General features: G+C 53.5%; 2 protein-coding genes and 1 long non-coding RNA gene across 3 annotated transcripts; all 3 read left to right on the top strand.

Annotated features, from left to right (window-relative positions):
• The first annotated feature begins 1,528 nt into the window (after positions 1-1,528).
• LOC129214401 (BPI fold-containing family B member 4-like) lies at positions 1,529-9,855 on the top strand. The gene is made up of 16 exons (XM_054845962.1): positions 1,529-1,543; positions 2,216-2,366; positions 2,937-3,501; positions 4,060-4,164; positions 4,316-4,459; positions 5,125-5,185; positions 5,764-5,824; positions 6,392-6,483; positions 6,828-7,040; positions 7,270-7,323; positions 7,823-7,993; positions 8,166-8,233; positions 8,379-8,421; positions 9,079-9,142; positions 9,567-9,643; positions 9,771-9,855. The coding sequence occupies exons 1-16, from the start codon at positions 1,529-1,531 to the stop codon at positions 9,792-9,794; spliced, it is 1,908 nt and encodes a 635-aa protein (XP_054701937.1). The 3' UTR covers positions 9,795-9,855.
• Positions 9,856-12,082: 2,227 nt separating this feature from the next.
• On the top strand, positions 12,083-14,591 carry LOC129214246 (uncharacterized). Its single transcript, XR_008579639.1, has 5 exons — positions 12,083-12,117; positions 12,906-12,993; positions 13,810-13,933; positions 14,233-14,436; positions 14,530-14,591. It is a non-coding gene; the product is annotated as an uncharacterized LOC129214246 (long non-coding RNA).
• LOC129214400 (BPI fold-containing family B member 4-like) lies at positions 13,531-19,617 on the top strand. Its single transcript, XM_054845960.1, has 11 exons — positions 13,531-13,629; positions 13,810-13,933; positions 14,566-14,764; positions 15,241-15,345; positions 15,857-16,003; positions 16,674-16,737; positions 17,270-17,330; positions 17,526-17,617; positions 17,720-17,762; positions 18,500-18,555; positions 18,763-19,617. Exons 1-10 carry the CDS (start codon positions 13,531-13,533, stop codon positions 18,529-18,531), a joined length of 966 nt encoding a protein of 321 aa, XP_054701935.1. The 3' UTR covers positions 18,532-18,555; positions 18,763-19,617.
• Positions 19,618-26,360: the final 6,743 nt, after the last annotated feature.

The following is a 26,360-nucleotide window of genomic DNA, read 5'->3' as shown; positions in this document are numbered from 1 at the left end:
CACTTTTAACACCCGTAGCCAGGAAGCAGAGCTCTTTCATAGGCATAAATGTTGCTCTCATATTGCTCTTTCAATAAAATCTTTAACTGCCTCAGTATTTCTCTCTCTGAATATTTATTTGGTATGGGTTTCTGGCTGCCAGCATCCATTTCTCTGCCCTGCCCCTATGCCATATGGCTCACGGACAGGCAGCGCAGCTTGAAGAGGAGGCTGTACCTATGGCAAACAAGCCGGTACCTTACAGAAAGCTTTTTTGAAGCTCAGCCTGCGGCACAAGGTGTGAAACAGCAGCTCACATGGGAGCTGGGGTTTGATGCACGTGGATGCTCTGCTGCAGCCCATTCCCTGCCTGGCTGGGTGTGCCAGACTGACGGGGAGCAGAGGAGGTGCTCGCAACGCAATGATGGCGTGGATTTAGCAAAGTGCTTGCTGACATTTCCAATGTATTTGGAGCCCTTTTTGCAGCTGTTGCAGGGAGAGCAGCTCCGTGCCAGGGGCTCGTTTGCAGCATGTCCAACATGGAGCCCGGTGGTACTTGTTGTGCAAGGCTCTGTACGGAGCCAGGCACAGATAACCTGAGCTTACACCTCTGTACTGCTTTGTTTAGGAGCATATTATCCCTTTATTGTGTAAGATGCACCAGGTTGTTAGCAACATGTTTTATCTCACAAAGGTATTAAGAGTTGAGGACACCAGGACAAAAGCGTCCTTATGGTCTAGAGCTGATATGGAGCAGCGTGTCCCACCGCACGGGGCTTTTCTGAGGCTGTGGAAATACCGTCTGCCAGGAAGCAGCTGGTGGCTGTGGGAGCGGGTGGGATGATCCTCAGGAACCACTTCTCAGGTCAAGCGTTAAAAGGAGATAAAAATCTCCCAGCACTTTCCTGGAGCCTCCCTATGCGCTCGCTGGAAACTTGAAAAATTACTCCGATATGGTAGTTTGTGTGTGACAGCCTGAGTGCAAGTGTTAGTGGGGATTTGTCTGGAATATGCTGATTTTCCAGCATGGCTCTTTTGCGGTCAATGGCAGCTTCAGGTGCTGCAGCCCACAGAGTCTTGGGCTCCTTCTCCTTTGCTTTAGCTCTGGGATCTTGGGTAACAGCGCTGGCTGATAACTGGGCATCCAATAACCTGTTGCTCCATACTCTTCCCTGTTTTACAAATCTTTATTTATCTTGGAATATATTAAAACCACAAATGCTGCTTTATGCACTCAATCCACTAGCATAGCTTTTACAATTTAGGCATCTTTCCGCTTTTTTCCGCATCAACTTTGCTATATAAGGACCCGCTGTTCCTCCACGTTAAAGCCGAGTTGCCTATGGACAGCTGTAAGGTCTCCCCTTGACAAAGAGCTGAGCACTGAAGACCAAAGCCAGACTTTGAAATTCGGGATAAGACCAGGTAAATACGGTCAAAATAGTAGTACAGGGTGTTGTAAGTTTGGGAGGACAGAGCCACCATTTCACCTACAGGCCTTAAAATATACTCTGGTGAGCAAGAAAAAACCATGGGAAAAATACCAATAATGGTAGAAATGCAAGTAAGTAATTCTAGTTTATATTTAGTGACTAGCCTGAAAAAAATCAGAAAATAAGGTTGCTATAGTAAAATGAAAACCATTCTCTGAAGAAAAAACCCATTTATGTGACACAAAAGTTAGGGATTTTTCATGTTGCAATATCCTCTTAAAGTTGTTATTATTATTTTTATTGTTATAAGGCTTAAACACATTATTTTAAAACTAAAAGGCTTTATTCCAAATGTGAGTTGCTTGTATAATTGCAGCAATAATTTGTATACCCATTTACAGGTTGGTTATTAGCGAGGGGAGCTCAGTGTAGTCTATAGGTTATGAGTAACGATATCACACTGTAAGTTTTGAATTATGTCACGGCAACCAGGGATGGAAAGGAGCACGTTACCCGGGGTGCCCATAAATAAGAATAAGCAAACATGTGCTGGGGTTGTGCAGAAGCTGGATTGAAATGTTCCCTGCAGATGTGCGTACGGATATGACCCCTCTTCCCCCTCTTGTGTGGGTCCAGGTCTGTTTGCCAAGTGTGGCTCTAACTTGTGAAGAGTTTTGGTCCTCCTAAAGCTCATGTGTTCTATTCCCTGAAAAATTTTCACTGAACTTAAAATATCTGACTCCCCTTCATCTCCAGGGGCTCATCCAGCCTATTCCCACTCTTTTCCCATTGTCCTTCCCCAGGTCCTGCCAGCACCCACAGCTACTCCCAGCCGAGCGGAAGACACCATGCCACCGGTCCTGGGCATCGCCCTCTTGTATGCCCTGCTGACCCCATCGCTAAGCCAGCCAAAAGATGTCGTCCTCAGGGTCAATAAAGGTGTTTTAACTGATGGTGAGTCACTCTGCCTCCTCGTAGTGGGACCCTGGGAAACAGGAACCAATGGTGGTCCTCAGGGGCTGGTTGATGCTGTGGTACCACACAGCCTGATCAGATGGGGAAGGGAGGGAAATTGCATACGGAAGGGGAAGAGCATGAAGCTTGAGTGCAAACCTCCCCCTCCAAAGTGAACCTGGAGTAATTTTTTTTTTTTTAAATTAAAATTTCAGCTGGCCAGGCTCCTAAAAGGCAAGAGACATTGCTCGCGTGGGGGATTGCTGCTGCCGGGAGCCTGCACCGCTCAGGAGGTGCAAACCACACGGCACCTCAGTTATCTCACATTTAGTATTTATCAGTGCCCAACCACTTTTTCTGTTGCATTATATATGGGAAAAATTGACAGCAGATAGTTAGGGACTGGGATAGGCAGCGATGGTAATGGAGAGCACAAACCTCTCGACAACCCATACTTGAGGAGCACAAGAAGTAATGGTGTGGGCAGGGGGCTGGCACCTGCTCAAAGGCTGCAACGGAGACCAGGGAGGCAGGTCTGCCTTGCAGACTGATGGTGGGCAATGTTTCCAGCTCTTACAGGCTCGCTCAGGCAAGGCAATGCCCTCCAAGGTGTCCTCGGAGAGGTGCCACTTGGAAGTGGACGTCCCAGCACAGATGGAAGTGGAGACCTGTTGGGTGGCCTCGGAGGAGATCTCCTTGGTGGTGGCAGCAGCGGTGGTGGTCTGCTTGGTGGTATTACTGGTGGTTTGCTGGGCGGCAGTGGCGGAGGGCTGCTAGGGGGGCTGACTGGTGGTCTGCTTGGTGGAGGGGGTGATGCCGGTGGTGGCTTGCTGGGTGGAGGGGGTGGTGGAGGCACTTACAGGGAGAAGCCCAGAAACCCTCCCAGAGGCTGGCCAGCAGCTGGTGGCGATATTCCCCGGGATGGCATCCCCATGGGGGTTGCTGGAGGAGCGCTGGGACAAGGAGGTCTGCTCGGTGATGGAGGTCTCCTTGGCACGACAGGGATCCTCGGTGGTCCTGGTGGCCTTCTTGGCAGAGGAGGACATCTGGGCGATGGAGAGCTGCTGGGAGGTGGCGGCCTGCTCGGCGTCCTCGGGGAAGGCGGCTTGCTCAGCACCATCCAGGGGCTCACTGGGTAAGGACAGCACCGGTCGGGCTCCTTGCGGGAGGACAACCTCAGTGCTCTTTGTGGGGGGCAATGGTGATGCCTCGGTAGGTGCTCAGATCTGGTTTGGAAATGATGCTTTGGGATAAATGCTGCCTGGAAGTCCCGCCAGATTTGCATCACTGGCTGCAAAAGAGCCTGTTGAACTACATGAAGAAAGTTAAAGGAAATAGTAGTTGAAAGGTGCTTGCCCGTAGAGGGTGCACTGAACCACGCATCGGCCCCGGGCAGCCTGTGCCACAGTTGCCAGGCCAATGCTCACTTGTTTGCAACCGTCCTTTTTAACTCTTATTTGAATCCCAGCACACAGAAGCACATGTACAACCAATAATAAGGTGACCAGAACAAAGCTTCTGATAAAACTGGAAAATAACTGAAAAAACTTGGCGTCTTTTGCCATTTCCAATCTAAATGGCCTCTGTCTCGCCCTCTCCTTGAGCAGTGGCTTTATGTGAGTGGCGGAGCCCGGGTGGCAGGGTGCTGGGCTCAGAGCCATCACTCGTGGTGTCCCCCTCGCTGTCCCTGCAGGCTGAGGATCGTGGAGCTGGCGCTCCCCAGGGTGTCCCTGCGGCTCCTGCCTGGCATCGGCATCCACCTCAACCTCTACACCCGGGTGGCCCTCAATGCCAAGTGGTAGGTCAGGCTGGTGCTGGTGGCAGTGCCAGCCGTGCCCCCGGGTCTGGCAGAAGCACCCCCATGAGGGGTGTCTCCAGGGGACAGAGCCGGCTCGTGTGTGCCGGGAAGCGGCTGTTCCGCTGAAGGTCGCTCTCTTCCCCTTGCACAGCCTCCTGGGTTTGCTCGACATCGCAGTGGAAGTGAACATCACATCAAGGGTCAGGCTAACCATGGACAGCATGGGCTACCCCAAACTAGTGACAGAAAGATGCAATACCCTCCTTGGTGGCATTAAAGTCAGACTCCTGAGAGGGTGAGTGATGGAGGTGTCCTCCTCTGCCAGCATGAGCCACCTCACCACCGGGCTTTGCCAGCCCCCAGCCCACGCCTGCAGAACGGCAAACGCACGAGGGCATTTCCCCTTTGCACGTCTCAGACCCACACGCGACTGTGACACTGGCAGCTGCTGTCCCTGCAGGTGACAGTCACCGGCCACATCATGGGGCTGAGCAAAGCCGGGGGTGGTGATGGTGGTGGTCCCTGTGTGCCCCTCACGCAGCCACAGCAAATGGACGTGTTGTCCCAGAGGGCTGCACAACCCCACAGCGGTCCCAGGGGGACATTCATGTCCCATGTGCCATATTCATGGGTCATTTTAACTGACATTGCATGGGGTCTTCTGAGACGCAAGCACTTGGTATGTAAATCACAGAAACCACTTGGGCTGAGGTAGTTTCTGCTCATTTAAGGAGACTATACGCTAGTAGATAAAAGGCAGCAATAAATTTCCCACCGGCTATTTTGGGATGCAAATTACACTTATCTCATGCAAAATCCAAGCATACATGATGCACTTTGCTGCTGCAATTGCCTTGCTCCAGGAGGTCTGCGCTCTGCACTATTCACAGGGAATTGTTTAACAAGACTCATTTACTTTCCAGCAGGTTTTCTTCATGGTGCTCCTTTATTTTTCCACAGCCTGCTCCCAATTGTGGATAATTTATTGGCAAGTGTCCTGAACAGACTTCTTCCTAATCTGGTAAGTTGGGAAAAAAACCTCCACCTCGGCAAGGAGCAATGAGTTGGAAAAGCTGCGGTGCAGATCCCTGCAGCATCACTCGTGTCCCAGAGTGGGACCGTGGTCACTGTCCCAGGGCTGCTGCGTCCACCTGCCCGCCCAGTGGTTTGGGATTAGTGGGGGGCACATACCATGTCTCCATCTGCTTGGGAGAAGCTCCTCCCTCCTTCCAAAGGCAAGGTCAGCAAGACCGGAGCTGGTCTGCCCAAGTGCCTGGGAGTTTCTAACGATGCCCTGGACCATGTTATGGGCTAATTGAATCTCTCCTCCCTCCTGAAAGCCCCAGGGTCTCTCCAGCCATTCCACACGGGGTCCTGAGACACAGTCCTAACCCTGCTTCTCTGACAAAGGGCAAGGTGCCCAGGGCCAGCTTTGGAGCTGGTGCAGCCTCAGCAGCACCATGGAGTCACCACGGGACTGCCATCCCACGTGCCTGGTGCTCCCGTTCCCAGGCAAAGTGTGGCAGAGCCGAGCTGGGCTGCGTGTCCTTGTCCGGCTCTGAACGCAGGTTACTCACCATCCCTCCCCGACTCTTGCAGCTCTGCCCAGTGGTTGACATCGCCCTGGGACTCGTCAATGACAAGCTGGGTCTTGTGAACTGTAAGTACTCGGTGGGTCCCATGCCTTGCCCTGCCTTGCTCCTGGTGTCACCTCCTCTCTGGCTGCATGAGGACTGTGACACTTTCCCCTCCACTGCTCAACCCCAGGTGGGAAGAGCAACCCCCCCGCTTCACCCTGTGGACCTCAGGTCTGCCCCGTGCCAGGAGTGGGGACACCTGGCAGCTCCCTGCCCAGACCCCGTCACCCCCGGGCAGCATCCAGGGAGCAGTGTCCCAGCACACTGCAAGATGTGCCCCTCACCCCACATCTCCCCTTTCCATGTCTCTAATCATGGACAGAAGGATCCCTGGGTGCATAAAGGTGACATCAACAGGGGCTGTGAGCCGTCCCCTCCATTTGTAGCAGTGGCATGCACTGCTCATTAGGGAAATGACATCTCCTGTGACATTACTGCTCAGCACAGAGCACTCAGAGCTGGGGTCAAGTAACTGCCCTGAGTCCACCTGCAAGCCAGGGCTCTTCTGGAAGAACAGCTGCTGGGCATGGGAGGTAGTATTTGCACCCAAGACCAGCAGGGAATTGCTGACTCCATTTGTCTCCCCCCAGCACTGGTGCCCCTGGGTTTGCTGGGCAGTATCCAGTACACTGTGTCCAGCCTTCCCCTGGTAACTGGTCAGTTCCTCGAGGTAGACTTGAACGTAAGTCCTGCATCTTCTCCTTCCATCTGTGTACAAGGGTTGGGATATTTCACTTGATTTTGGGAAGGTCTCCTTGGGCCACGTACACCTAAACAGCAGGCTCCAAGGTCTCTGTGAAAAGCTCAAGGAGGTCCCAGCTCGGTTCCCTGCTCTTGCTGCTGCCATCGTCATGGGAGAGCGCAGCAGGGTTTACTTTTCATGAACTTCTGGAGAAGGAAGTGTCACGGAGCCTGACTTGGCGTGGTTGTGCATGAAGTGATTTCACACTGAAAGAACATGAAGTTAACCGTAAAGGCAAACATTGCAAACATTTTCACCTGTGCTTCCTTCCCCTGTAACTCCAGACTCTTGTTGGGCGAGTGGCAGGAGGCCCGATGGACTATCCGCTGGGAAAGCCAGAAGCTGTCCCCACACCCCCACGTGTCCCCATGCCACCCCTGCCACCCATGGCGGCCACCAGCTCCTCCCAGCTGGGTCTCTCTGTGAACTTCCTCAGCTCGGTGCTGTCTGTCCTGCAGAAGGAGGGTGCCCTGGACCTGGACATCTCCACCGGCATGGTAAGCGGGGAGCACCACCTCGCTGGGGTTCGGAAGGGCTCGGGGCTGTCAGCAATGCAAACTGCGCAATGCCTCAGCACCTCTTTACCATTTATCAGGGTCTCTGCTATCTTAGGCAAAAAATGCGAGCCAGAGACCATGTGGTAAAAGCCTGAGGTGTGTTGCTGGTGAAAGCAAATTCTGCCAAAAACTGCCACACACATGGGCAGCATTTCTCTCTTTGTCACAGTTTCCTGAGCTCCCGCCACTAACGACATCGACCCTTGGAGCCCTGGTTCCTGCAGTGAGTCCTGGTTCCCCCTTGCACTGCAAGTAACCCAGTCAGAGAAGCAGTGTCTGGGGCAGGGGGGGTCTCCTTGTCCCTTCCTCCCCAGAGGCACCATCCCAGATGTCCCATGGACTTGAACGAGCTCTGGCTTAGGTCCAAAACTGGAAACCGTGGCAGGCCAGAGCCCGGTTTGCCACCCCGTCCTCTGCAGCTCTCTTGGGTCACAGTCTTGCAGCTGTCCCGTCTGCCTGGATGCAGGGCTGTCTGTGGTCCTCCAACTGGGATGAGATGTTCTCAGTGGGGTTCAGGGTATCCATGGGGCTGAGCTCATAGCTAGCTTGACATCACTTCAGCCATCTGAGATACAGACTTGTTGGACTGGAGCAATTCAGGATCAGATCTGCCCCCTGAGAGCAGCACTGTGCAAATGCTGCCAGAGTAGGCAGCCTGCTCTGCGATTCCAGGTTACAGCACCACTTGCCAGCAGAAACTTTCCATTTTTGGACGTTGACAGATTTTCAAGGCATACCCCGAGTCACATGAATTGCTGCTGAAAATTGCAGTCCCTGAAGCACCAGTCGTGACCTTAAAGAAAAATAAAGGTGTGATCCAGCTCATGGCTACAACAGAGGTGATGGTGATCCACCCACATGATGTCCAGAAGTGTCTCTGCTTTCTGAATATCGTATGTATGAAGGAACAATCCATGCAGAAATTCCTTCTGCAGTTTCTTCCTGCATGGCAGGTGTAAGGGTGCGGGTAGATGGGACCTGCACCTGATGTGACATGGCTGGGCTGCAGGCTGGGCTGCAGGCTGGAGGAGCAACTCCTGCCCTGACCTCTCTGTCTGACTGCAGGATGCCTCCTTGCTGGCCCAGTTTTCAGTCGAGGACAACAAACTGAAGATCAGCATCAGCCTGGAGAAGTAGGACACTGGTCTTCGTCTGGGGGGTGGCCAGGGGTGGCCATGGACGTGGGACCTCCTGGGCTGTGCAATGATGAGGGCAATGACAGGACTGGGTCATCTGAGGAACTGCTTGGATTTTACTCACCTCTGCTTCCTCCTGCAGGGCTGATCTCTTCTTGGTGTCTTCATCCGTTGGTGGTTTTGATGTAAGAACACCAGCAGCCTCAGCAACACGCGAAATCCATTGCAGAAAGCAAAGTGCTGATAGATACTGGCTCACGAGAAATAAGGGCCAATTACAGTGTAATGGTTGTGTCGTGTTTTTAATAGCACCTTTCTTTCACCTCTGGAGATGGATTTTTTTTTTTCATGGATGATCCATGAGCAATTTTTAGAAAAAATCCTCACTGAGAGGGAGAGGTTTTGGGTCCTCCGTGACCCACAAGACATCCTGCACATGCCCACGACATCCCCTCGGGATGTACCTGGGAATGCTCATGCCCGTGCCTCATAGGGGATGACAGCAAAAGTTCGGAGGAATCCTGGGCTGTCCTGTGGCAGGATACCTGCAGATAGAGCACTTCTGGTTTCCAGAGGTGGTTACTGCAGGCAGCTTTAATGCCAGTGGGAAAGGGCCTGTGGAATGACATTATTTTGGGACTAAAAATTGACCATAGAATGTTTAAAGTCCAATTTCTGTGAAACTGGGAGTTTGCATTAGATGTGTGTGGAGCTGGAGGGTTCAGGTTGGGTTTAGCTGGTGTGAGCGGAGCATCCCCACATGCCCAAGGACAGGGTGAGGCCGGGCTGACCACGGGACTGGGACCAGCGGTGGCACTAAGCGACCCCTCTCCCTGTTGCAGGTCTCACTCCTGGAGACGCTCGTTGGCCAGATTTTTGATGTTGCCTTCCTGCCTGCACTGAACAGTAAGGAAACTCTTATGCCTTGTCCACATATTTGTTTGTGCTAGACCATATCCTACACATTGAATTTATGCAGGTGTAGTTTACCTTGCTGTATAGAATAGGAACCGGTGGGACCAACCTGCAGTGGGGGGCAGGGGGTTGTTTCAGCCGGCAGTTCACCAGGAGGCGAACCTGTACGTCACGAAACAGGGGTCCCGCATCCTCCTCTGCGGAGCTGCCCCCCGCCTGCCGCTTTGCTGGTGGGAGCAAATAAATATGTTTTGCCAAAGTGCCAAATCCCATGACACAAAGCCTCTCCGGAGAGCCCTGCGCTGGCGGAGGGAGGGGTTTGCACACAGGGTGGATGGAGCTGGCAACCGAGCCCCAGGCAGAAGCTCAGCTGCGACCCCCACAACACTGAGCTGGGCTGGCTTGTGACCCGCAGGTGTGCTAGGAGTGGGGGTTCCCCTCCCCAGGTTGCTGAACATCGACTTCACCAACGCGGATGTCGATGTTATCGAAGTAAGTGCTCTGGCTGTGCCCTGAGGTTCCCCCGCCGGCACCTCAGCTCCACTCCGGAGCAAAGGCAGTGCCCGTCACTTGTGCAGGGAATGTTCAGAGAGGGAAGGTAACCCCTTTGCTTCACCAGGATCTCCTCATGCTGTCGGTGTGAGCCAGGGACATGGGCAGGGAAGGGACCTCCCCGATTTTCCCCGTCCACTCCTGGAAAGATGGGAGCCCAGCCTGCCTGAAGGATGCCTGCTGCATTTCTCTTCGTACCTAACACAGCAAAGCTTGGTCTTTTCCATGCAAATGTTGCATCCTGCTTACCTTGCTTGGAACAGAAGGAACAGAGGTGGTTTTTGCCTCCAAATGTTGTGTTTTGGACTCTTTTGTGTATGCTTGGAAGGATGCGGGGAAGGATGCAGGTGTATTTTGTGTTCTCATGTTTGGGTTTAGTAAAGTCCAGCCCTCTCTGCAGCTGCAGGGAGTGCTTGAGCCTGTGGGACTGGCTGGCTCTCGTGAACCCCAGGGGCTCAGGACAGACCCTGCTGTGCTGGAGACCCCGGCCATGGTGGAAGGGAGGGCTGCAGCCCCCTGCCCCGTTGCCCAGCCCCGTTGTGCCCACCCGACACCCAGCTCAGGGTGGGCAGAGAGCTGTCTGCTGGCAAACACTGTGTTAGTCCCAGGCATGTCGGCCTCTTTTCAGGGCCTGGACCCAAGGTTGTGGGGTCTCTTGGTTGTCTTGAGGACCCCTCACGCCATTACCTGTCCCAGGCTTTATTGGGACTTTGTCCAGGGACACGGGGGTAATTCACCTATCGATACCTGTGAATTCTGCATGAACCACACAGTTTATTTATGCACAGGCTCTTTCCCGCAGCTCAGCTGCCTGTTGAAGCAATGAAGCCTTTGCTAATTTAAGGCTCTAAAGTCATCTATTGCTCCTGGGGTGAAAGGGAATAGCTGGGATGGCTGTAGTATTGCTGCCTTTGAGACTGTCCTGGCCCTGTGCAGTCCAGATCTAGCCTGAAAACCACCTGGAAACTCAGACTCAGGTTTTTCTCTCATCTTTCATGCTCCTTTTCCCATCCCCTCTGTATTTATTTCCCCTTTTTTTTTTGGGGGGGGGGGTGGGGTTTTGTTTTTCTTGTGTCTCAAGCCTCCTTTAAACAGCCAAGATCTTTCTTAGAGGCACAAGCCATCTCCTGTGTACCTCTGGACAACAGGTAGTTTTCATGGTGCAGTCGGTATACCATAAATCCACACACTCTTTAGTTTGTGATAACCTTTTTTTTTTTTTTTTATCAGCCTTGACCTTGTGCTGTTTCTGTACATAGTTAACTCATTGGGAGGTAATTGCTCACCTCTCGCTGTCCTCAGACTCTCATGCTCTGCTGAATATGATGGAGCATCCCCTGGAGTGGAGCTGCCCCAAACTGTCCCTGGGACCCTCTGCTCAGCCAGAGACCTGGGAGCATCCCCAGCCCCCCATGACATCCCCCTTCACCCCAGCTGCTCAGAGGGTGTCTCATAGTAACAGGGGATGCTCTGGAGTCAGCATGTCCTATGGAAATTCAGAGATGCAGAGAGGAGAGGGGGCAGAACGAGGGGTCACAGATTTCCACCTCTCTGCCTTGGTGGTGAGGGCTGCCCTGGGCTGGACACCGCGGCTGCCGTGGCTGTGAGCTGGTACCCGCTGCTGCCTGCAGAGTGCAGCTCCATCTGCACCGCAGCCACCGACACGCCGGGCACCTGCGGCACGCATGGTGCTGGTGACGGCCCTCGTGGCGGGGTCTAGGGCTTGCAGGAAGCCTTGGGCACCTCAGCAGGGTCAGGTGTGCAGGGAGGATTTGCAGCTGGGGTCTGTCGGGTGCCAGCACCATCCTGCTCTGCTCGGGACTGCTGTGGGAAAGCAAAGCGAGAGAGACGCTGAGTAGCTGTGAGCAGCAACAGCCACCTGTGCCACGGCCACAGCCAGCCACACCGGGCCATGTGCAAGGAGCTGCGTGGCCCTTGGCTGGATGGGACCTGATCCAGAGCATCCCGTGCCCAGGGATGTGAGCCCCTGCCCCAGCACCCAGGGGCTGTGGGGGGATGCCTCGCTGGACCCTCAGACACGGCGCAGCTGCCCCAGGCAAGCGCTGTCTTGAAAGTCAGAGGGGGCAGGAGGGGACAAGCCCCAAGCAGCAGGATGGCAGCGTGCCCTGGCCAGGCAGGAGAGCTGGTGGGTGCTGCACCCAGCCCGAGGGGAAGGGGGTGAGCCGCCGGGCTTGGTGGGTGCTGCTGGCCACGGGCCAGCGCTGCTATGTGAGCATTTGGGATCAGGCTGGTGCAGGGTTCACACTTGACAGCCAGTGAAGAGGAACTATTCCTGCTTCATCTTTCCCTGGACTTTCCTTGTTCCTGCAGTTCAGGTATATAAGAGCTGCTGTTGCTGCCAGCCGCTGCTGAGAGGCCGTGGGCAGCTGCACCGCAACATCAAAGGGCTCCAGGTAAGTGACATTAAGGTACCGTGGCCACGGAGCTCCTGTTCCCATTAGACAACCTACAGCAAAGTGTAACTCAGCTTTAAAAGCAAGAATTTTAATGATGTTTTCCTTTGATTTCTGTAGCAGCATTTAATCATTTATGAAAATTAATTTTTAAAGCTAGTAGAGCTCTTGCTTGTCAAATTCCACGTTTATTTTTGTTGTTGTTAAGTTTGTTATAATGACTAAGCTAGCAGAAATGACTAGGATTTTTTTCACGATCTTGGTGACCAGAATTCAGAACAATTTTCAGCTTATCAGCTGGTATTAAATAAGTGTTTATCTGCAAAGCCATACATGTGTTTTGCATGTACAGGATGTTCAGCTCGCTTAAGTGTATGTGACCATGGAGGTACCAACCCAATAGATATCGTTAATAACTGCAGAGACAGTTGTCTACTTTGACATGTATTCTCTCTAAGAGCTCTTCTAAAAGACCTGACGACCATTTTGGCATCCTTTTACAATGCTGCGCACGTCTTGTGGAGACCCTCCAACAAATCCCACTGATTTTATTTGACATGATTTTCAATGGAAGCTGCTCAAGCCTCTATCTTTCTCTTCTGTTCAATAATCACAGCTACAGGAGCTGTGCATCATTACATGCTGATCAAAGGGAAAATGTAGAAGACAGACTACTGAATTAAAGTCTAATTTAATTGTGCCAAGAACTGTCATAGAGGGGTTTTTTTAAAGTATCTGGAACAGATAAAGAAGTTGTTCAGTCTGACCTAAATAATGTTATTTCTCAGTGCCGAACCTCTGCAATCCACAGTTCGTACATTGTTTTTCCCAGAAGAGACAAGCCGGGGTGTCTGGCCCGGGACACGGGCTGTGCAGGTGGGTGCTCCCTTAAACTGAGACCTATGGCAGTGCTTCAGCGTGTGCCTCTTTTCATTTCTTTGCAAACACCTTTCTGTGCATAAACAAACACTCCACAGTGTTGGTTGTAACCCCAAAAAGTCCAGCTCATGTGGGAACATGAGGTCCTTGAAGGTGCTTTCTTTTGACTAGAGGCAGATCAAATCCAGGCTCTTTTCATAGCCTGAATGGAGCAAGATGAGAAAAACAACCTGCCCATGGAAAAGTGAGTCTGATTTTGGCTGCGCTTTGAGCTTTAATAACACAAGGTGTTCTTCATAATGGGGAGAAGGACACGACTTTGACACACACCAGTTTTTTTTATCTGCTGTGCCCCTTAAAGTGTTCTTCTTTCAGGGCCATTTCAGAGCGGTCGGAAGTCATCCGCCTCGCTCGGTACTGTATCATGCTGTCTCCTCTCCATCCCTCTTGCTCTCTTTAAAATTACATTTTGTTCTTCCGGGCTTCCCTGCGACATCAGGCACCCAGCTCTGCAGCGGGGTAGCCCAGCCGGGCATGGAGACATCAATGACTCTGGAGGAGCATGTCACCATGCTCCAGTTGCTCCCTGATAACCAGAAGCAGTTTGACCTTTCTGAGTGGGAAAAGGGTGCTGTGGGTTCAGGCTGGTCCCCTAGGGCTAGGGGATGGTGCCTGGAGACTTCATGTCTAGGGGGAACCTGCCCCACCGCCCCAGAGCAGCACATGTCAAGGATGGAGAGCCAAATTGGTGCCCAGGCTGCCAATTCCTGCACAGTGGGGCTGGTGCTTGGGCTGATGTGGGTCTCTCCACAGGTGCTGGGACCAGAGATGCTGCCTTTCTGCTGTCTCATCCTCCTTGGGGGCCTCCTGCCCCCCTCCCAGGGCCTCCTCAACCTGGGCAGTGTCCTTGGTCTGAGCCCAGCACAATCCAAAGACGGTGAGTTCAGAAGTTTTCCATGTTTCCCAGGGGAGCGTCGTGGCGCAGGTGGCCGTGCCCACCTCAGTCCTGGTGTGTGTAGTGCCATGTTGGGCTCATGCAGTATCCCTCTCTTCATCAGGAACCTGCCTCCTGGCAGGCTCAGTTCCATGGGAAACCCAACTTTTCACAAGGTTGCTCAGGGGTCCCTCAGAACCTCCTGAGCAGGTCAACCTAACATAGCTGAACCAACCTTTCTTGTCAACGAAACCTTTCCAACAGTGGAAGTCTGATTAATAACTGGGACTTCCTTGGTGCAGGTCTGCTTGGTACCGGTCTTCTCGGCAGTGAAGGTCTCATCAGCAAAAAAGGTGGATTGCTTGGCACAGGCCTTCTTGGTGAAGGTGGGCTACTTGGTACTGGCCTCCTTGGCAGAGGAAGTCTGAGTGGAGAAGAAAGTGGAGGTCCCCTTAATGCAGGAAATGAATCTAGCAGATCTGGGGTCCTTGGCACAGGACTCCTAGGTGAGGAAGGTCTACTTTGCATGGGTGTGCTTGGGAGAGAAGGGCTTATTGGCTATGAAAACCAGAACAGTAATAGAGGTCTGACTGTTGCAGGAGGACAACCTGGTAGCAGTGGTTTGCTCGGCACAGGCATCCTTGGTGGGGAAGGCCTTGGCAATGGTCTCCTTGGCAATAAAAACCTTCTTGGGGAGAAAGGTCTGCTTGGCACAGATCTGCTTGGAAAAGGAGGTCTCTTAGGCAATGGAAGTCTACTTGGTCTCGATGGTCTTCTGGGTGAAGGAGGACTGCTGGGTGATGGAGTCCATTGCAAGTCAACACGCTTCGCCTGGTAAGTCAGAGCACAAGCACAGAGGTGTAGCTTGCTGCAGGGTAACAAATAATGTCCAGAGGAAGGGTTCCCCTACAGAGGTGCTCCAAGGGATCAGATCCTTCCTGTTATACAAACCACCAGTCCTGGGCTCACAGCTCATGTGAGGAGGTGCAACAGGGGAAATTCCAACCAGATACAGGAAAAGTCTTCCCCATGGGAGTGATGTGACACTGTGATGGGCACCCTGAGAGGTGGGGGAATCTGTACCCTTGGAGATGGTTGAGACTCACTGGGACACAGCCCTGAGCAACCTGACCCTGCTTTGAAGTTGGGTCTTCTTGGAGCGGGGGCTGGCCCTTCCCCACCTACATGTTTAACTGGGAATATCCACATAGGTAACCAGTCAAATGATGAACAGGAAGAGATGGGACTGTAGGGTCTGATGATGATGAACCTGCCATCTCAAGGTGGGTTGCTTTGATGTCAACCCCCAGGTTGAGTGTGCTGAACCTTGAGAATGTCCGAGTGTCGTGGAAGGTCCTTCGTGGAGGAGAGCTTGTGCTGAACCTGTACTCGAAGCTGGCAGTGTGCTTGCCAGGGTGAGCAGGGCTGGTGGGCAAGACAGTGGAGTGAGGCTGTGGGGGCCTGAGGGTGCTGGGGAGGACAGGACATTCCCAGGTGCTGGAGAAACATCCCCAAACACTGAGCAAGGGCCTGGTGAGGAAAGCTCTGTGCTGTGCTGCTGCCCCTCCCTGGGGACATTTCCAGCAGTCCTCACTCCAGAGACACAGTCTCAGTCTGTGGCGGCCAGCAGAGGCAGAGATCCTCCTGTGGACAAGGTGTTGGAAGCAAAGTGCCAAGAAGGCTCCATGCTCCATGTTGACTTGTCCTTCATCTGCCTGAAGTCAGAACTGTCGTGGAAACCCCTCTGTGCCTGTTTGCACACTGGGACTTCAATGATCTGCTAACAGGACCAGGAGCCTGATGGAAGTCCTGAGATTAAAACACTGTCTCAGCTGAGCCCAAGCTTGCAATTCAGCCACAGATACCGCTCTTCTGGGCTGCTTTGGTCTCCTCCATAATCCTCCAAGCCACTTGCTTATTTTTTAGGATTTTTCAGTTTCTGAGTGGATCCTCGGTAGAAACAAACATCACGTCACACATCGCACTGACCCAAGACACCCCTGGTGACCTCAAGTTAGTGATTAAAGATTGCAACAACCTACTCAGTGGCTTCAATGTCAACCTGCGGAAAGGGTGAGTGTGGGAATGTTCACCGCCACCGGGCTCATGTCACCACCGAGCAGCTGCTCATAGAAGCCCCAAGATCCATCACACGCAGGAGCTGAGCCCGACCCCCCTGGGCTGATCTGGGGCTCCACCATGGCCCCTGGTGTAGGGCTGCATTTTGCGCCGGAGGCAGGTTTCTTCCCCCTCACCCAAGGGGGGTCTAATTTCCAGACTTGAGACCACCCAGCACTTCACAGAGAAGGTTAATCCAGCGAAAATCGCAGGGGCAGCATGCAGGGTAGACGGCAGCTCCATTATCCAGCCATGAGGAGCCCGAGAAACCTGCAAACATGGATACAGTTAAAATGATGGGCAGGACTAGCTGTGGGTCAGCGCTTTGCAAGTTTGCAGCGGGGAAAAGTTTCAGTCTCAAATCTGGGCACAAATTAACACATTAACAATCAGATTTTGATAAGCAGATAATAAAGTCCTGAGCATCTATAATTCCTGCTAAAGCCTGGTGGAGCTGTGGGTTTGCAGCATCTTTTAACACCAGAGATAAGAGAAGACAACGGGTGTTCTTCTTCGGCGCTCACAGCCTTGCAGACCAGCGGAGGAGTTCAGATTTGTCTTGATGCTCAGCCCCAGGTTTTGACAACTTCCCTGGTAATTTTTGTCTCTCTTTTTTCCTTTCCAGCTTCCTCACCAATCTGGTGAGCAGGTTGCTGAACTCTTCTCTTCAATCTCTCATACCTGCGCTGGTGAGTGCCTGAAAGTCCTTCGCTGTAAGAAGCTGCACTTTAATTGAAATTAGTGCTTTTGCCATAATTAGGTAGCAGATTTACATATACATACACATATAGATATGTGCATGCACAGGAGCACACTCACAACCCATAAGTGAATTCTGTGAACTTCCTTGATCTTTCTTACAGTCAGGATTTATTTGTTAGCGGTAATTCAAATTCCATCATGCAATGTTACGGGATAATTTGTAACCAATTGCTTTCCGAAGCACCTTCTGGTACGGGGATGGTGCGGTAAGCAGAAGCGACAGTCTCACTTAGAAAAAAGGTGCTTGTTACAAAATCTTTTATCCTGTTAAATAGAATCGGTGCCATTTTGAGAAGAGGGCTGAACAATTCACATTGCTCTTTTTCCATGGAGGAAATGCTCTAGGAGCTGGTTGTTTCATCTTGATTTAAAGTCTGTGAAACTCAAACGATGTTAGGGAAACACATCGCTACACCCACAATATTCTCACCAAGGTTGTGCCACTTGTTACCGTTGCAGCTTTGCCCATTAGTGAATATTTGGGTCAGCATCATCAATATTAAGCTACAATTCCTCAACCGTAAGTTGTTAACTTTTCTATGTTAATTTTTAGAGTGCCACTTGAGTTTTGCATGTTTAGCCATGGGGATGTCGCTGGGCAGGGACTTTGCTCTCCCAGGCTCTGCCAGATGCTCCAGGCAGGCAGAGCACCCCGGCAGGCTCCTGGACAGGCAGCCGGCTCTGCCCAGCCCTGACAGCCTGTCCCTCTCCCCAGGTGTCATCCCTTTTGGGCTCCTGGGAAAAATCCACTCTGCCCTCTCCAATTTGCCGCTGACATCCGGGCAGTTCGTGGAGCTGGATTTGCAGGTACGGCTGTGTCCCAGCCCTGATCCCCCCCAGTGCTGCCTGCCCTCCCGCCCGCTGCAGCCTCTGCAGTGACGCACTTCAACGCCTCCTCGTTTTTTGCAGAAATCCCCTTTCCCAAGCGCCTTCATCAACTGGCTCCTTCAGAGTAAGTCTGGCCCCGATGCCGCGATGGGGATCCTCACCGGTGCCTGTGAGGCAGAAAGGGGCAGCAGCCGCAGCAGCAGGACTGCATGGGGGGGAGGGAACAGCCCTGGCACAGGGTAGTGGCCAGGAGCGGGTCTTCGTGGCCATGGGGTGCAGCTGAAGCCAGAGGGAGCTGGATGCATCTCAGGGTGGTCCCACAAAGCGCTTCCACCCCACGCAGCACAGCTGTGCTGTGGGGTGATCGAGGTTCCTGGTCCTTGGAGACATCCCCTGGCTCAGGCACGGGCAGGTTTACCCCCAGCAGCAGCCGCTTTGCCGCACTTGGCAGCTCTGGGTGTACGGTCACAAGACAAAGTCTGTGCACTCCTACTTATGCCCTGCACAGCCCTGGAAAAGTCACTTCACCTCTCATAAAAGGATTTAATAATATTTACTTAGTAGGAGTGAATAATGGTCCTCAGGATGCTGTGAGGATTAATTAATATTTGCAGAGGTGATTGGAAGAGCTTTCAGCTTCATATGCGTGCAAAGTTAATATATAGAGGAGGGAGGGAAGAGTTGGAAGCCGTCCCAGCTTCCCCAGAGGCATATTCCTCAGGGCACTAAATCATCTCTGCCCTTAAAGCCGGGGGCTCTCCGGCCGCTGGCGCTTCGGGTACCACGGTGCCCGGCCCCACAGGTGGGGGCTGCCGGGGCTCGGGGGGGCCAGAGCACACTGACCTGGGTCCCTCTCCCCAGCCACAGCCGTCGATCCTGGGAGCATTCCGTAGCTGCGGGGATGGCAGCGCCGTGGGGTAAGGACGATTTTCTGGCTGGGGACCTGGCTCAGATCTCTGCTGCCAGATGTGCCAGCGCCAGTGCTGGGGCTGGTGCCTGGGCTGGGTGAGACGAGCCCACCGGGGCTGACCCTGCCGCCTGGCAGCAGGAGGTGATGGGGGAGCATGGGGCTGCCACTCCAAGCTCCCACACTGCCCAAAACCTCAGCTCCGGCATCCCCCCAGGTGCCCTCGTGGGCGATTCCCACTGCTCAGCCCCGAGGAGGAGGGAAGGGAGGAAGATGACTCAATATACAGAAAATAGATGTGAAAATGGAGAAACTCAAGCAAGCACTATTTCTTCTGCATTACATTTCAGCCTTATCAGTCTTTGGTGTCTCTGTCCAGCCCAGGGTTAGCCATGCCGATGGCTAGCCGTGCTGATGGCTAGCCGTGCCGATGGCTGCTGGCAGCAGAGCCAGAGGCAGGAGCCCCAGGTCGTGCCCGTGTGCCTTCCTGGCTGTCATGGCCATAAGCCACTCGTTGCGGCAACCACGAACAAAGGTCCTGCCCTGACCCTCAAGCCCTTCCCTACACACAGCCGAGCTTTGCCTGGACCGTGGCTGTGGTTTGGGCCAGGTAATTGCTTGGCCCAGGGGAGACTTTCCTGGTGCTGGACCAAGACAGCCCAGCTGGTGGCAGCGATTTGGTCCCCGTGCAGCTGCCCCATGGGAATTTTGTGAGTTTGCACCAACTGCACCAAATTCCTGTGACGGGAAGAGAGAAAAGGCACAAAAGGAGATGTGATGTAAATGCTTTGTCTTTGCTCTCCTTCTGCTTCTTGATTAGTTGACCATTTCAAAAGGAAAATTTGCTGTTTCCAGTGATTTCATACAGTTAAAAAGAAGGCAAAAAAAGGCCTACAAGCTAATCCAAACATGTACTTAGCTGATTTGCTCCCAAACAGTTATGCTTTGAACTGATCAGAGTCAATGCTATCCTGTCTTGTAATCTCCAAGTGGATTTGGATGTGATGCATTGTGGGTGAGGCAGATTCACATCCCTTCTGTTACTCCTTACAATAAAAAGGATTTTTCTTCATCTGCATTCAGCACGTGATTTGGTTTCTTTCCAAACTGTCGAAGGATTTTTGCATTTGCAAGGGTTTTGTTATTTATCTCTCCTATCAGCTACAGGAGTAACTCACATGCAAAGAATATTTAATAGATAAGTCTGCTGGAAAGCTGGGGAACCATGATGAGCTGCAGCCCCGGAGCCGGGTCTAAGCCCTGCCCAGCCCTGACGGACCCATGCCTCTCTCGCTGTATAAACTAGCTACAGAAATGTGATCAGTGTGAGAAATAAATATTCTCCTCATTTGTATTTATGCAGATTTATTCTGCCCTTGTCCCTGAGCTGCTGGTTCTTTTATTCTCTGTTCCTGCTCCCCACTTGTTGCCAGCGAGCTGGGAGCTGTTTGACATGAACAAACACGTCCCTGGCGCCCTGCCGGGGCAGGTTCCCCCCCCCCCCCCCCCGGCTGGGGCTGGGACCCTGGGGGTAAGTGGGCATCCTGGGCGTAGGAGGAGCTCGCTTCCAGCCGTGGCAGTTTTCTGGCTGCTTGCTGCATCGAAATGTGCCCTGGCCACAGCCCCTGCACAGAACGGCTGCACGGCGAGAGCTGCTGGGGCCGGTGCCAGATCCCGTCCCCAAACCCTGCTGCCTCCAGAGCTGCCGGCACAGCACCGTGTGCCACCCGCCGCTTCCAGCACCCACGCTGGCTCTGCTGGCCGTCCCCGCTGGGATGCACCAACACCCTCCTCTGCCTCTGCCCATCTGCTCCTGCCCAGAGCCCTGTCCCTGGGCACAGGGGACACCCAGCTCCCATGAGCCGCTGGTTTGCAGACAGCATCTTCCCCAGCGCTCCTGCTCGCAGGGCTCCTCCTCACGTCCCGCTGCCTCGGCCAGAGGACAGGACCTGCTTCTCACCTGACATTTATGCTCAACTTTGCAGTTTGTCATTTCAGTCGCTGTGTCTGCAGCGTCCGTGCCCCAGCTGCGGGTATCGCCTATTCCTAACGAAGTTCATTCAAAAGAAAAGGTGAAGAGAAGCAGAACGGCTGAAGATGGTGGGAAGTGGGAAATGGTGAGTGCCAGCAGCTGGTAGCTAGAAAGAGCAGGATGTGCAGCCGGGAGCCGTGCTGCCAGCTCAGGGTGAGCGTTTCCAGCGCAGACCCCAGCCCACACCTCCGTTCCTCGGCTGTAGCTCATCCCCCACTGCTGCCCTCCCCGCCTGGCCCCTGTGCTGTCTCCTTGTGCCCAGAGCACCGATCTGATCCCATCCGATCTGGGGCTGCCAAAGACCCTCCGGCTGGCACATCCCCAGCCCCACACTAGTGCCGCTCTGAAACTTCACACCTGAACTGTTTTTGACAGAAAGTGTTTTTGGTTTTTTTTTTAAATTAAATTGGCTCTGTGCAGAAACCATGGCTCTGCCAAGCAGCAGTGGCTCTGGGGAAGAAAGGCTCAACTGAAGGAGTGAAGGGATGGTGAGGACGGCTGCTCTCTTGCAGCTGATCCAAAAATCAAGTATTTCAGCTCAAGTTCCCCATAGAATTATTGCATTAGTGAGCAAAAGCTTTCAGGGTTTTTTTTTTCATGAAAGAACAAAATTTTCATTGGGAAGAGACCATTTTCCAGTAGCCTAACCTACACATCCTGCATACTGCAGCCGAGTGTTCAGGAGTTTAAACGTTTCTCTAAACACTTCAGAGTTTCCCGCTGCCCTTTTCACAAGTCAATGGGGTGACCAGGGTGCCCCCGATGCCCAGGGACTCCAGCCCAGCCTCTCCTGCTGCTCCTCCCTCCTTTTACCTGGCTGTGGCAGCCTGCGAGCAAGCGATGCCCTGAGCAGCCCGACCTCAGTGCGGGGGCAGGATGCCACCCCCACCCTGCCAGTTAAACACAGAGGTAACGACACTGTCAAGAGGTGGTCATTAGGCACCGCCGGGCTGCAGCCGGTGCGTCCCTCCTGCCTCTCATGCCGGCTGCGATAACACTGATGTGCCGGAGGCTCCGGGAAATTGAACTTCATGCGAATGAGCTGTGTGTGCTCAGCAGCACAAAGACGAAGAGCAGAAGGCCGGGTGTCCTTCGATGGCAGCGGCAGAGCTGCGAGGGGAAGGACGGGGACGGACAGTCCAAGCTGTCTAATATGTAATGCCTCGTTGGGCACGTTCGGTTTCCAATTCCTAAGGAAACAGAAGGCGCAGGATGAAAGAAAGTGCCAATTCCCAACCCAGGCTCACTGACTGTGAATAATTGCAAAGACAGGTGTAAAGATTTCCTCAGTAATCCTAGAACCAAAATGCCAAAACCCAAATCCTTCCAGGTGGCGTGGTGCCATCAGGGTGGTTCCCACCTCCGCTCCCGCAGAACAAGGGGCGGGTGGCATCGGCCACCGTGAGCCCTGCAGAGCCGGCGGCAGCACCCGCCTCCCCAGCCCGCACCAGTTTGATGCACCAATATTAACGTAAAACGGTGCCACAGGGGACATCCCTGCCGCTGGCACCACCCGGGCCCGGTGCACGAGGGCGGCAACTCCGAGACAGCTCAGACCCCTGCGAGCCCCGTCTGCAAGGGCACCAGTGTGATTTTGTGTGGGATTTCCCCAGTCAGTGCCCAGCGGCGTCACAGAGGGGTCGAGGGCACCCAGGGGCTCCTCTCACCCTGCTGGTTCCCCCCCCTCCGTCCTTTGCGGTGCTGCTGGCAGAAGGGACATTGCACGAACACCCGGCAGAGCCCTTGGCCGGAGCCCGGCCCTGGGTCAGCGGTGCCTGGCCGAGCAGAGCTCTGAGCGGTGCCAGCTCCTCCTGCTCGGCAGCCCCTCGCTCTGTGTTGGCCTTCGCGGGGTTTGCTCTGACAGCACCCCATCCCGCTCTCACCCGCCTTCTGTTTGCACAACAGAGAAACGTGAGGTCTGGGACTGCCCGGTGAGGGTTTACTTTGGCCCTTGTAAACGCAAACCCGAAGCCCCCAAGGCTCTTACGGTGGCTCTGCTTTCCTCCTTCACAAGCCGCCTCGTCGTACGAGAGCATCCAGCCCTACCTCAGCCGAACACGGGTGGCACAGCAGGACCGGCATGTCTGAGCATCTCCCAGGCTTTTCCACAGAGGAAAGAGCCGTGGGAGGGTGGAGAGGAACCCCCGTCACCTGCGGCCGGGCAGGGAACCGCACTGCGCGAGGGGAAGGGCGAGCACTGAGGATGCCAGCCAGCTGCGGGAGTTTGGTTTGTCCCCTGAACTCTGGGGCATCGTCCTGCTGCCCAGAGGATCCCGGGTCTCTGCCCGCAGGTACCGTTGCTCCTGGCAGGCCTGTGCTGTGCTTTCTTCTGAGCGTGGGATGGGGAAAGTTTTCCCAAAAAAAGTGCTTTTTAAAATGGAGTTTTGATCAAGAAATCATGGGAAGAATCTGTTTTTAAAATGTCAGAATGTTTCCTTTTATAAAGAGAAACTGTTTTTTGAAATGCCTACTGTTTTGTTCTGGTAGCTTCAAAGAAAGCCTCCTACTATTCTTTCTTCAACTTCCTGTAATTAAATAACAGAAAGACGACATTAAAAAAACCCAAAAAACCCCACAGGTTAAAAGATGAGGCTAAATAACCCAAATATAGAACAGAGCAGCTTGTTTAGGCTCAAAACCCCTATATCAGCTTGACCGAAAGTGAATCTTGTTTTTGTTTCTGTGCTTCAGCCATTACCCTTGCCTGGGTAACGGATGCAAAAAGGGGAGGAGGACAATTCTGTCTGGCTTTTCATTTTCACAGCAGTGCGCTGAATATTAATCAGCCGAAACCCAGTGCTGTAGGCGCTGCTGCAAATTACCCGTTCTGCAGTTGGTCGTAGTTTGCTGTGTAATTTTTGTGTGCAAGCCAACAGCAGGGGCTGGGCAAGCTAACTCTCCTCTGCGACCTGACTTTGCAGATAGCAGACACACCATGAACGGGAGCGTCCCTGAAGCGCCCTGATAGCTCTATTAGAAATGCCACTGTACATCAGGCTGTTGTCATACCAGGGTTTCCTTTCAAGGAATCAGGCACCTTTCCTCCTCCTCGTTAATGCGAGAAGTATAGTATTAGGGAAACGAGGTTGGTTCTCACATTAATCCTCTCCTCATGTGGCCAACCCGCCCTGCTTCCCACCCCTACCCTGCCTTGCACCGTGCAAGCGACTCCTGGAAATGAAGCCCAGGGAACGCATTTTCCTGGTCTTAAGGAGAGTTAGGAGATTTGGGTGTTTTCAACACGGGCTTTGCTTTTGACACTGCTGAAGATACAAAGAGAAAAATCCCTAAAGCCGAAAGCGCTCAGCTGGGCTAGCAGCCCAGCCTGTCCCCGTGCTCCCGGCAGCAGCAGCAGCTCTCGCCAGCCCGACTGCTGGGGAAAGTGGCTCCGACCCAGCCCCGGTCGTGGGTCCCCTTGAAATTATGTGAAATAATTCCCTTTCACTTCCAGAGGAAGTTCTGCTACCAGGGATGAGACCCTGCACTGTCGCCCCTGCAGCTGGCACATACGATACACCACGTGCATTCAGATCAAGGGCTCCGGCTGCCAGGGGAGGAGGGCGTCAGCTTCGGCCACGCTGTGAGTTCCCCTCCGCAGGTCAGCAGCTGACGTCGGCTCAGCCAAATTGCCGTGTGCAGTGTTGTGTTTCCACTGCACCGTCGGGTTTTTTTCCCCAGTGGAAAACAAGTTCCTGAATTTCCCCATTAGTAGTGACATTTGCAGTGCGAAAGAGAAGCCGTGGTATCTCCTGCACAGCAAATGTTTGGGGGGCAGAAGGAGCCTGGGGGGTCCCTGCAGCACAGGGGAAGCGGGGGGTGAGGTGGGGGCTCTGCACGGGGCGGCTGCGCTGCTCGAGGCCGTCCTGCTGTGTGCAGTACACAGCCAAGGGAGGCCATCTCCCAACTGAGAGCAGCTTTGCTCTCTGAAATTCTGACATTTTAGGCAAAACGCTGCTTTGAATCCTGTTTGTTGTTTGATCTTGTGAGTTCTCCAGGTAAAACATCAACATTGCTGATAATCTCCATGCTGAATTATGAATCACGAGCAGACGCTCAGCTCAGCCCACGTTCCCATGGTTTGCTGCTGCTCCAGCTCTCCCCACATCCCGGAGCCACCCTGCCCGGTCCCCGTCCCTGCTCGGGTCACGGAGCACCCCGGGGTGCCACAGCGAGGATGTTCTGAACGTGCAGCACGTCCCTGGGGCACGACCCAGGCCCGAGTTCTGAGTGGGAAGGAGGATTTGTAAGGGAAATAAGAGCTGAGAGGTGCCTCTAGCCTGGGGCTATTGCCCAAGGACCGGAGTGGCTCCCCAGGTGCGAGAGCGGGCACACAGGGAGCTGGGGGGGGGAGAGCCTGCAGGAGGGGGCAGAGTGCGGGAGGAGGCACGAAAAGTCATCCTCTGTTTTTCCCAGAGAGTCCAATACAGCTGTCCAAATGAATCGCACCACCTTTGCCTCCCGGGAGGCATTTTAATTACTCTATCGACTCATGCTTTTGAGAGCACCCGGCGTGGCAGAGCACAGCCTGGGATTAGAGGGATGCAGATACAGAGCAAGGGAGCACGCGGCCGTCCCCGCCAGCCCCATGGCAGCCCCATCGCTCCTGCCTGTGCGTGCAGCCAGCCGGCGGGCACCGAGCCGCTCCACGTGCGCTTCTGACCGGTGTCTGACATCTTCACATCCCTGATCCATGCCTGACTATTAAATAACTCAGCCAGCAGAGGAATACTTGAAAAATACTTGAAAAAAAATATCTGGAAGATATAAAGCTGTTAATGAAAAACATCAGAAAATAGATATCAAGTAATGACATCATGATGAGAGCTTATTAATAGGAAAGTCTAAAGATAAAACTAATTTAAAGCTGATGAAACAGGACATCTCATCTTCAGGAGAATGAGAAGTCAATAGTTAGCTGTCAGTAGAGGAAATAAATTGCTCACCAGAGGAGGAAAAGCCGCAGGACTCCCAAGCCCCAGAGAACAGCAGTTACTGTGACAGACTTGTAAGATACACACTGAATTCACAAAACCCTGAAAAATCGGAGCTGTCATTCACCATCAGCACCTCTGTCATTGACATTCAGTTCACAGCCCCAGAGTCGCTCCAGGAAGCGCATTGCTCGGAAACACCAACCCCGGTGCTGCCAGTGGAGCGGGTGCTGGGTGGGCTGCGGAGCAGCTTGGGGCTGTCCTGGGGGGGACATCAGTGTGGGGGGTGTGAGGGGACGCGGACGAGGCGGGCAGGGCCCGGCGGCTGCCCGGTGCTGCGGTGGAGAGCCTGTTGTGTTGCCAGTGCAGCAGTTTGCCGACAGCAGCGGAGGAGCCTTTAGGAGCAGACGTAACCCTCCCTGCAGGAATCTGAGCGCGGCCGCTTCCAGAAGGGTGTGAACTAAACATATAACTGATTTTTAGAAACAGAAAACAGTTTTAAAAGTGCTTTATGTTGCATTAAATCCCTAGCTTTACGTAAAGAGCTAGCTTCAGCAATGGTGATGAAAAGCCACTGAAGGGAACCGCCACGGACCTCCAGCCCACAGCAGCAGTGGAGGGAGGAGGAGGATGCCTGGGGGAAAAGGGCTGGCAAGTGTGCGACACCTGTCTGCTAAAGTGAAAATCCACGAGGAAAGGGAAGAAAAGTGTTTCACCCCCGGTGCAGGCCGGCAGGCTGCTTGGCATGTCGCTTGGAGGCAATGCCTCTCGTCACCTGCCATCACTTCAGCAGAGCGGAGGTCTTCGGCTGACCTAAAGCAAACTGTGCTTACAAGCTGCCATCAGGGAAAA

This window comes from Grus americana, chromosome 17 (assembly GCF_028858705.1).
Source record: "Grus americana isolate bGruAme1 chromosome 17, bGruAme1.mat, whole genome shotgun sequence".
NCBI lineage: Eukaryota > Metazoa > Chordata > Aves > Gruiformes > Gruidae > Grus > Grus americana.
This window is presented reverse-complemented; position numbering and strand designations above follow the sequence as displayed.